Raw genomic sequence first — 11,641 nt, 5'->3', positions numbered from 1 at the left:
GCGTCCGCCATGTTGAATGTGGCAAATCTGCAGTTAGTCTGAGTCACTTAAACAGTATGACAGGGAGTTTAATCTCAGAACATACTTTATATTCGTAATATTTTTATTTTTGTAATATTACGAGTTTATTTTTTGTATCCCTTTGGTTTCATTCTCCTGACTTTATACTTGTAAAGAATAAAAATAATTAAAAGAATCTTACCTGGCCCTATTACTCAAGGACTGAAATAGTTCTGCAAACTGTGACTATTCTGGAAACGTTTCCCTTTAATTCTCATAATATGACATTTTTCTCATAAAATTACCACTTTTGTCTTTTTTTTTTTTTTCTTACTTTATTGTCCTAGGACTACAGACTGGCGACCTGTCCAGGGTGTACCCATTGAACCCTGGAGATAGGCACCAGCACCCCCGCAACCCCATGAGGGATTAAGCAGATAAGAAAATGGATGGATGTCCTAGGACTTTTTTTCTCATATTAGTAACTTTCTCTTTATGAGGCATCTTCGACGTTCACTACAACAGAACTTAACTACTTTCTGCCACATACAATATGGCGGTGACGTTGACGCACGAACCCGCGCCCAACGCGGCTTCTAGGTATATGATGTCTATGCCTGTAGAGACTCACCTGTCCGGTTTGAGCGCAGCTCCAGACCTGCAGGCAAGACGGGAAGTATGGCGGGGTGTTAAAGCACTGGAGAAATGGGACCTGCTTTTCTAATCAGCTGGCTTTGTATGAACACCGTCCTCCAGACAGGTGAGAACTGATTCAGAGTGACCTTGATACAGGCGTTGAGCCACAAAGTGAAGTCTGCCAAAAACTGATCGGGAGAGATTGGGCGCGTCTCCCGTTAGGACTGGGAGGAGGAGCTTGCTTACCAGGGGAGTCCCGGGGTCCGTTCTTCGTACGTTGCTTAAAACATCCGAGATCAAATGAGACATCCAAGATTATTTCATCCGGCTAATCATGATCCGGCTAATTGGGTTCTTCCAACACACCTGTTGTTTATGATTAGTATGGCTGGATTGAGTTATCTGAGACAACTGCGCGTTCATGCGTTTGTTTAAAAGGGGAAATGTATCGATAGTGGAAACAATGATCAGCAACGCTGCTATTGGCTGTTCAGCATGGCCAAAGAACGCCCACAGTTTTTCTCCCAAGCAGAACAAGAGCTTGGAAGGTTATGCCGAATTTGAGTCATTAATTAAAACGACAGGTAACACCTCAAAATCTGTTAAAGCCAGGAGAGAGGGCTGGCAAAAAGTAGCAGACAAATTAATGCGTAAATACTGTCCATGGCAGATGTTTCTATCACTTTCTACAGTATGAATTTTTGCTTTTTAATAATCTCACATTTACTTTGTTCTTTTATATCAGAGCCTCCACGGGACCCACTAGAACATGGGGACAAGTAAAAGTGAAATACAAGAATATTCTACAAAATGGTAGCCTTTAATTATTATACTTTATTTTAAAAAGCCACTTGTTATGTTAAGAGATCCAAATTTCAGAATCATTCCTTAGACACTGGAAGTAAAGGACGCGCGCAAATTGAGAATTTTAACAAAAAAAATTCTTTATCTATAAAAAATGAAGTTCTTCCTTTTCCAAGTCATCCACAGTTTACACGGTAAAACTGTATCGCTCTGTGTCTAGATAATCCATCCATAGTTTTTTCTAATACAATATACGGCTCGACAGAAAGCAAGCCTTTCAAAGTAAAACTAAACTTCACAATAAAATGGCCTAAACAAATCTTCTTACTGAATATGATAAAAATAAAAAGCAAACCATCATACAAATAACTTAAATATTTTTTATTTATGGCTCTAACACAACTTTTTCCTCTTTAAAAGCCACTGTTAAATTATGTGCTTGTCTGTTTATAACAGCCACCAAGAAAAATCTCTCTACAATTACACTGTCGCGCTGCGCTAAAGGGTCCTGTCTATTGCGCAATACCCGATTAATTTGAAAAGCTCTGAAAATTATTCTTGCACCTTCCGCAACAGGTTGCAGTCGTAAAAATGGACATGGCTACGACAGACTTCTCTATCTCCTCCGCTTATACAGCTGCGATCTAATCCTGTTTACATGAAATAAGCCTGCTCTCGAGCAGGTTTAAGCTGGCGCACATGTTGCTATGACAACAAGTGCAGGGTGTCTTTCGAAGAACCAAACAATCCAAGATCATGCCAAATCGTGAACAATCATATCCGGCTAACTGAGTTAGCAATGTACATAGAACGGACCCCTTGTTGCAAACTCGCTTTCTCAAACACAAATAGACGGATTAAACATGGTTAAAAAGTGTGTGCCTTATGGTTGGTCAAATACCAACAGGGACAATGTCTCCTTACACACATTTCCGAACCCGAAAAGTCCCGGAGGTGTGAAAATCCTCACTGAATGGAATCGCCAAGTAGCCGGTAGCCTCTAACCTTTGGTTTCAGACGCAGCGTTGCCTCACGAGTCCTGAGTGGAGTGTTTCTCCCACTCCAGCCGCGACAATCCCTGAGCGGCCTGAGCCCAGAGAAGCTCTCTGTGCTCAATCAGAGCCCACCGAGCTCTCTGCTAATGTCTCCTCCTTTCCTCATCACGCAGTGGGAGTGGAGAAATCTCGCTGTCATCACAGCAGCCAGCTGTGAACCAACGTGTTATCCACACTACCTCTCAGCACGGCCCTGCTACCCCACAGAACCCCGAGGCGTTTTAAGCAGTGGTGGGGATTGACCCACAGCCCTTTCGGTTCGGATCCCCCCGGAGAATATGAGCACCACGGCGCAACAGATAAATGCGCGTCCGCTCTCAGAATGCTCACGTCCAGATTATTAAGTAAAATTCCAGGAACACATAATGCTGACACACTGTGGTTTGTGCTGAGTGTACATCTTTTTCTTTTATGTGCTGTTTTGGCGGATTTCAGCCATCATAAATAATGCTAGGCAATTGAGCTTCGACGAGTTATTTCCGTGTTTACATCCGAACTGTCAGCCAGAATCGCGATTATAAGCCCTGATTCCAATTATACACCAGCAACCCATTCCGTTTATTCTCCTAAAATGTTTTTCTCAGACTTAACCGAATCGTAACAGACGCTTGCGCTGTCTTTCGTGTTAAAATCATCACTTAGGCTACGTTCACACTGCAGCCTGAAGTGACACAGTTATGATTTTTTTGCCCATATGCGACCTGTATCTGATCTTTTTATGACAGTCTGAACAACACAGATCAGATTTTTTCAAATGCGACCCAGGCCACTTGGATATGTGGTCCTGAATCCGATACGTATCTGATCTTTTCAAATGCGACCTGTGTCTGTACAGCCGGGTCGCATTTATCCGACCTGTACGTCACCGATACTCAGTGTGTGATTTGCAAAAAAAACAGAGGGGGGGGGGGGGGGATAATTTCAAAAGGTGTATTAATGAATCAAAGTTTTATTAATAAGGGTTAGCTAGCAGGTGCTCTTTCAGGTAGCTAGCTAGATCCAGTAGGTTAGACTTTTGTTTTTAAACTTGCGCCATCTACTGTCGGGACTCAGGAGTGGGTATTAATTTACTTTAACCGCTTTGAGCAGAAAATGTAATAATACTCTTTAAACACAAACAACAAAATTAATTTACAAATGTGAAGGACACAAGACATGAATTAATATAAATTTTGAAAAATCCATCATATTCAGGGGTTAAAGCAAAAACAATCAATTTGACTGAAAACATTTTCTAGTCAGCCCATATATTCCCGGGCCGTGGACGTCATGCCACCTTAGTAACCTTATTTGCTTATTGTAACAAGTTCACTTTAACCAAATCTGGTAGTTCCATTGACAATTCCTGTATCTCTCCCACCTTCCAGCTTCAGAGCCTTTGCACCATCAAGGACAGCCCTCTGCATAATCTCCTTCACTTTCCACATCCATAACATCACCTGGTTAACTTTCATATTTGCAGCATCAAGCAAGTTCTTCCTTCGCACTTTTGCCAAACTGGTCCACAGTCCACTCACCTTTCCACTTTACAATTTCAAAACCCTCCATAAACTGCAGCTAATTCAAAAGACAGCAGCTTGCATCATTACATCATCTTCTTCACACCTGTACATTAACTCCACTGTCACATTCAATATAAATCAATCCTATATACTCTGTGTCCCCACCTCTCGCTCATTGACTGCTGGAGATGGTCAACAGCCCCTCCACGACCTTCTTTGTTACAGAAAAGCGCAGGTGGAATATTATTTATGATTTTTTTTTACTTTTTCCGAATCAGACCCAGTCAAACCGGGACATCGTTTCACATTCCAACCCTCCTTCTTCTTCTTAAAAAAAAAAGGGTGTCATGCTAAATTAGCCGAGCTAGAGCGTTACTCTTTCAGTTTTAAATAAAACATAACAGCAGCAGACACACTTACCGAGGGAAGTGTTGTCAGCTGTTTTATGCACTGAACTTTCTGACCTGCTGGTTTACATAAATCCAAAGAAAACCTTTGACTACCGCTACGTTCATTCATGCATCTGCGGTCAGTTTGAGATTTTCTTTTAAAAGTTAAAATGATTGAACACCGATAAACCTCAGACTGGTAGATTTCCGCTTTGCAAAGACCCGCCCTACTCTCCTTGTGATTGGCTAATGTCCGAGCTCTGCCAGATTTCATTGGTTAAGCGCAGCTTCTGTTTAAAATCTTGAATAAAAAGTCTACACGGAACATTTTGCGCTCATTTTCCAAATGACGAAAGTCCCTCACAGCGACGGAGAACATTAAACCCCTGATAATATTACTTATTCAGATCAGAAGGGGGAGGAATGTATCCCCCCAGGGATAAAACATGAATGACCAGAGGGGGGGACGTCACAACCAGAGGGGGGGAAATCCCCCCCATCCCCCCAGCAAATCGCACCCTGTATGTATGTATGTATGTATGTATGTATGTAGAGAGGGAGAGAAACATTACATATTAATAATAATTAAATAAATCAGTGAGCCAGACTATTAATAGCTGGGAGGTAATAGTTATTCAATTTGTCTGCTTCTATTTATGATTTCATGTTTATACAGGTCTAGCAGCTTTGATCCAAACCCAGCAGGCCGTATTAGCAGCAGTGGGAGAAGATGCTCCTCTCAGCTGTCTCCTCTTGCAAACTAAAGATGTCCATCAGGTCACCTGGCAGAAGGTCTTGAGGAACACAGAGAGGAATGTTGGCTCCTACAGCGAGTATTTTGGTAAAACAGTGAATTCTGACTTTAAAGATAAAGTTCAGTTCACAGAAGCTGGACTGCAGAAGACCTCCATAGTCATCAGGAATGTTACAGAGCAGGATGAAGGATGCTATTTCTGTAGATTCATCATTGAACCTGATGGAGCACTGACAGCTGGAACCTGTCTGAAGGTTTATGGTGAGAACCAGACTGTATTACAGGGTTAACTTCTAGAACTAGATGCTGATCATGATGGTTGTTCTCTGTCCAGAGCTGCATGGACCCGTCCTTGATGTCAGCAGATCAAGCTCTCCTGCAGGGTCAGTTGTGTCCTGTTCAGCCACAGGTCGACCTGCTCCCACTGTAACACTGACTGCTCCACAGCAGAACCTCAGCTTGTCCCTCTACAACACCACCAGGGTGAGCAACAGCAACGGTACCGTCACTGTCACCACCACAGCTCTGCTGTCAGCTTCCAGCAGCACACAGGTTGGATGTTCAGTGTCAGTTCTCTCTGCTGCTCCCAGAGAGCTGCTGCTCACCGTTCCTGGACCCTCACACACGTCTGATCATGGTGAGCAACTCTTTTCAAAGATGTCAGATTGACAAAGTAATCATTACACTGCAGTTCCGTACAAAAGTGCTCAACCCTATTGGACCGCTACACATTTAGTCACATTTTGCTCTCAAACTTCAGTTTATTTAGCTGGTGTTGTATGTGATAGATCAATACAAAGTAACTCATTACTGCATCAAAGTGAAAGAAAAATTTTATATGGGGTTTTAAATGAAAATCTGATAAATGTGCATGCATTAGTATTCAGCACTCTTTACTCTGCTTCTGCTTCTGTCAATCTTTTTTGGAGCCTCTACATATTCTCCGAATTGTAAATTATGGATCTGGTCGGCAGGTCTCTCAATGCAGTGGGATGGAATAGATCTTGGAGTAGTTGGAAGCTCAGCTTTGGCTGGATGACCACAAATTTGGTTATTTGAAAACGCCGTTCGGGAAGAAACAGAAAAAGAGTCTGCCTGACCCAAAACAAATTCTGTTATCCAACCTGGCTCCCCGTGCCGCCATGGAAGGCTGACAACAATCTCAATGTCTGCTGGATGTTTTGTAAACAAGACGCTCTGCCCCCACTTTCTCTGACATGGTGACCTGGAACAGAGGTCTACTGAACTGCCTGATAAAGTTACATCACTACCAATGACTATGGCTCCGGCGGCTATCTATGACAGTTCACCAACCTACACTAACACACACACACACATGCACGCACAGTCTTCCCTGCATGTTTCCTTTACTCTGCTGCTTTCTGTTTTAGCTGTAGGTTCAGAAAGGTCAGACCAAAGATCTTAAGTTTTAGCTTTGAAAATGTACTTTGTTTTTTGTATTACAACAAAACAAAATGTGTAGTTAATTGTAGCTCTTAGAAAGGCTGGAAAACACTACTTTAGATCAGAACCCCCCGAGGATTTATTTAGTTTATTTTTTATTATGAATAGAAACAATTAGTGATGAAGCTTGTTCCAGTGAAACTAAAGAAGTCTAGGAATAAGTTAAGCATTTACTTAACTTATTCCTTTGTTAATGTAATGTTTTTCTTTTACTATGTAATATTTCCCTCTGTAATGTTTTCATGTTCACGTACAGCACTTTGAATCGCCTTTTTACTGAAAAGTATTATATAAATATACTTGCCTTGCCTAAAGCAACAGACAAAGATTAATCAGAGAAGCAGCCGAGAGGTCGGGTTTATTCTGACTAGAGATGGAGGAGCTTTGGCGAGATAATCTGTTAACAGGACAGCTGGTAGTTATTACACTAGAAGATAAATCATTTTAGATAGAAAGAACTAAAAAAAATAATGATGTTAAGAACTTGGGCTGTCAGTTTTAACGCGTGATTAACGCGTTAACTTTGTTAGACCATAAGGCCGACAAATTTTTTTGTCGCCGTTAATCGCGTGTCAAAACACACACACACCGTTCCCTAATGTTTTTTTCCCAGTCGCACTCTCCGGATTGTGTTTCTTTTACCCTCAGCGTTTCTGTAGTTTCAAGACTGCTAGAGACTGTAGCAAACAGACCGGCACTCACTGTTGCCAAGACTGATTATTTCATGTGACTTTGGGCTTCTTTTTTCTAAAGTCGCGTGTCAATTTGAGTCGCAGGTTGCGGTTTTTGGGCATGTTTCTGAAAGTGAAGTCTCTTATTTGGGCTCTAAACTAAGTGATGATAAACTGGAGTTATTAAGAGACCTGCTTGCACTGCAGACACTTCAATATGACCAGCTGAAATATCCCTCCACCTCAATTAGCGCTGCAGCGCATCCTCCTCTAGACTAACATAGGAGCCGACGGTAGTACAGGCAGAAGGAGCAACTCTGTCCGTATTTTCTGCAGTTTCACGGCTGCAATAACCAGTGATAACTGCTTAAAGTAGATTAGGTGGTGCAGATCACCGTTTTGAGGAGAGATTGGTTCTGAAAATGACTTTTTACACGCTGATAACATTGCAGAAATCCAACCCATAAACCATACTTTAATGCTAATTAAATTGCCTCTGTATTTGACAAACTAAGGCTGAATAGCATTGCCAAACGAAGGACCTGGAGTTACTAAACAGTTGCTAAACAGTCTCTTTCAAGGGTATTAAGCTCCTGCCCCAGTTGCAAGTGTAAGACTGGAATGACCTGGAAATTTAAAACCTTTTTCCAGGCTTTAAACTGTATGAATGTGGATATAAACAGAATGCAAAAATATTCAAAGAAGTTATTGTTATTGGTGTAAAAGCTCAGAATTAGATGTGTGAGAGTGAAAAAATTAACAATAAAACTTGTGACTTTATTGAAATGTAATTTTTTTTATTAATTTATATGTATATGAGTAATACCATGTCTATCTCTGTTTAAGAGGCAAAAACATATATCGGGATGAAAACAGGTATTTATTTACACATTTGTTTACACATTGATAACCATTAGGGCATAATGATTAGTGATTTAGCCAATATTGGCCAGAGTTTAACATTTCATGGCACCAGGATGTTTTCATTCCAATTCTGAAGTGCTTTCATCCATCCATCCTGTCATGGTGCAGCTTTGTCTGCAAAAATCATGCACATATTCATGGCACTTTTCACCCTCCATACACCCCAGTCTCCTCTCCACCTCAGCAATCATCTACACCTGCCAGGCACTAATCAAGCCAGGACTCAATCCACCTGTCAGCTTTCCTATTTAAACCTTCCTCAGTTTGCCCTTCCCTGTCGGCTTGTCTGTTTACCACGGCTCATGACTGCTCGCCTACCTTTTCTTTGCCAGCCTGATTTCCCTTCGTCTCCAGTCCTGCAAGTATTCACTCAGATGTTCTGCTGTTAATCCTGTCCTGCAAGTATTCATCCTGACGTGCTGCTGTTGCTCGGTACTGCAAGTATCCACCTGCCGAACTGCCAGTTCCTGCCATAACCATCCTCCTGCTCCAGCCCGGTACAGACTATTGGTTTATCCATCCTCCACTATCCACCACCTTCAATAAACTCTCTAAACTAAGCTCTGCTTGTGTGTGGTTGTGTTCGGGTTCATATAAAACATGACAGAACGAGCCGACCACATGAACCCGACACTCACACAGAGCCTCAGTGCAGGGGCTGGCAGGAGGGATTTTGCTCTGCTTCCAGACAACAGCACAACAGTGCATGATCTCCGGATCAGCGCGGAGCAGCTCACGGCCCAGGTCTGGGAGTGCTTGGATGAAATTGCTGTGCTCAGTCCACCTTGGAGGCAGGTTGATGCGCTGGTTCGGGTACGGAGTCTGCTGAGGAGCAAGGAGGAGCTCATCCTGTTTTTCGAGCTCTCTGGGCTGACGAAGGAGCTAGAATGGAGCGAGAAAGCTGCATTTGCCCGGCTCTACGGCAGGTCGCCCCCACCCAAACCTCCGGCCACCAGCCTGTCCATATTAGCTGCTGCTGCTGAGCTCGCTGTGGACCCAGCCATAGATCCAACCTCAGCTCCTCTCGCCGCTGCTGTCTTCGCCGATGCTGCGGTTCCAGTCGCTGCTGTTTCGGCCGCAACTCCCACTGTTTCAGCGTCAGGAGCAGTCTGCCTTTCGGTGTCCGGTTCCTCCCTGCGCAGAAGCTGGGATTGTCGCGCAAGCACACTTCTGCAGCTCAGTCTGACAACAACGCAGCGTCTCCACCACCCGACGTCATCACGGTTACTTCAGTGTGCCAGGAAAAGCGCCCTTCGGTTCCCGGTCATCTCTGTCACCACCTCTGTGACACTCAGCTGGCTCCTAAAGTGAAGTCTTCAGCCGCTAATTCATCCTTGGTCCCTCTCACTGCTGCTTCACATGCCTCCTCCATATCAGCTGTCTCTGCTACACCTGCCGATCCTGCTGATGATGCTGCTGAGTCTGCCGCAGCTCCCACTGCTTCATCGCCAGCTGCAGCCACTCCTTGGCTGTCCGGTTCCTCCCAGCGCAGACACCGGGACCGCCGGCACAAGACCTCCCTCTATGCCCAGCCAGACGCCGCTGCTGCACCTACTGGAGCTGACGTCACCTCCCTTCCCCTGGTGAGTCAGCCGGATACAGTTACTGCTGCTACTCGGGTGAGTCCGGCTAGAGCACCCCGGATCCATGAGACCCAGCTATGGGACTTCTTTTACGGGGATAGGAAGGAACTGTTTCCTTATCAACCCACCACAGCCAAAGTTTCAGCTCCTGCTCAGCCTGCAGCCAAATGTTCAATTCCTGCTCAGTCCAAGGCCAAGAAGTCAGTTCATATTCAGCCCGCAGCCAAAGAGTCAGTTTTCATTCCGCCGTCCGACGCGGGTCTCGAGCACGCCAGTCCGGCGCCCGACGCGGGTCTACAGCACGCCAGTCTGCTGTCCAACGTGGGGACCTAGGAGGGTCCGTCGCCTATCTGTGACGCGGAGACCCAGGAGGGTTTGCCGCCTACATCTGACGCAGTAACCCAGGAGGGTTCACCGTCTGTCTGCGACACGGGGACCCAGGTGTGCCCGCCGCCCGCCGTCGACGCGGAGACCCAGGAGGGTCTGCCGCCCGCCGTCGACACAGAGACCCAGGAGGGTCCGCCGCCTACCATTGACTTGGAGACCCAGGAGGGTCCGCAGCTTCCTGAAGCCTGTAGCCAGGCGTTTCCTGAGGCCTGTAGCCAGGCGTTTCCTGAGGCCTGTAGCCAGGCGTTTCCAGTTTCCTGTAGCCCGGCGCCGCCTGTATCCTGTAGCCCGGCGCCGCCTGAACCCTTCAGCCCGGGGCCTCCTGAACCCTTCAGCCCAGGTTCTCCTGGACTGTGTAGCCCAGGTTGTCCTGAACTCTGTAGTCCTGTGACCTCTGTAGCCGGTAGTCCTGTGACCTCTGTAGCCGGTAGTCCTGTGACCTCTGTAGCCGGTAGTCCTGTGACCTCTGTAGCCGGTAGTCCTGTGACCTCCATAGCCGGTAGTCCTGTGGCTTGGCGCCACCCTTAGTCGGTAACCCAGAGTTTTCCAGGGTCCTCTTCCGCCGCTGGCCACAACAGACCATGTCACTACGTCAGGGTCGTCATCCGCGACACCCCTTTCTGGCTTGCCGGCTCCGCCGTCGCGGTCGCCCACCTCGACGCCGACGTCTGGCTCTGCCACATTGGGGCCGCCATCCTAGAGGTTTCGATCAGGCGATGTTGCTCCGCTGCCTGCCACGCCCTGGCCGTCCTCCACGAAGATTATATGTGGCCTAGCCGCTGCCGATCTCCTAGCAGCTGTCACTGCCTGTGCCCATAAGGCTCCAGTGTTTTCATGTTTATTTGTTCTAGTTCTGCCTTAGTTTTGAGTTATTTATCATCCACTATCCACCACCTTCAATAAACTCTTTAAACTAAGCTCTGCTTGCGTGTGGTTGTGTTCGGGTTCACAAAAATCATGACACATCCATTTTTTTTCTTACTCACTTATCCCTGATGGGGTCGCGAGGGGTTCTGAAGTGCCTGAAAATGAAATAATAAAAATCTTTTTTGTACAAGCATGTTTTTATTAGTGTCATTAATTGCAAAATTGCATATTAAAATGCCCAAACAGGCTATTACACTTTTAGAAATAAAAGGATAAAATATGCAATTAATTTGCGATTAATCTCAAGTTAACTATTAACATTATGCGATTAATCGCGATTAAAATTTTTAATAGTTTGACAGCCCTAATTAAGGACTAAAGGTATGTTTTAGGTGGACTATGGCCTCCAGCAGATCTAACGTTCTCTTGCTAACAGCATTATTGTCATGATTTGGGTTTTGTTATGGTTTGTTTGTTGTTTGATTAATTAGTTCACTCTCCTGCCTTAAGTTCAGTTTCTGTTTTGGGTTTTTTTCTTGTTTGGTTTCTAATATAGCTTGTGTTCTGTTTAGCCTTAGGTGTAGGTTCTGCATCAATTTTGGAAT

General features: G+C 44.9%; 2 protein-coding genes across 2 annotated transcripts in view; both read left to right on the top strand.

Annotated features, from left to right (window-relative positions):
• Positions 1–11,641, top strand: part of LOC118557706 (OX-2 membrane glycoprotein-like) — a 55,535-nt gene that overhangs the window by 121 nt on the left and 43,773 nt on the right. The window contains exon 2 of the mRNA XM_036127897.1: positions 617–760. Within this exon, the coding sequence (XP_035983790.1) occupies positions 706–760 (55 nt within the window). The 5' untranslated portion in view covers positions 617–705. The remainder of the gene's footprint in view (positions 1–616; positions 761–11,641) is intronic.
• LOC105921727 (OX-2 membrane glycoprotein-like) overlaps positions 1–11,641 on the top strand; it is a 95,658-nt gene that overhangs the window by 67,878 nt on the left and 16,139 nt on the right. The gene's annotated exons all lie outside the window — the stretch shown is intronic.

Source organism: Fundulus heteroclitus, chromosome 24 (genome assembly GCF_011125445.2).
Source record: "Fundulus heteroclitus isolate FHET01 chromosome 24, MU-UCD_Fhet_4.1, whole genome shotgun sequence".
NCBI lineage: Eukaryota > Metazoa > Chordata > Actinopteri > Cyprinodontiformes > Fundulidae > Fundulus > Fundulus heteroclitus.
The sequence above is the reverse complement of the archived record's forward strand: the minus strand, read 5'-3'. Positions and strand labels throughout refer to the sequence as shown.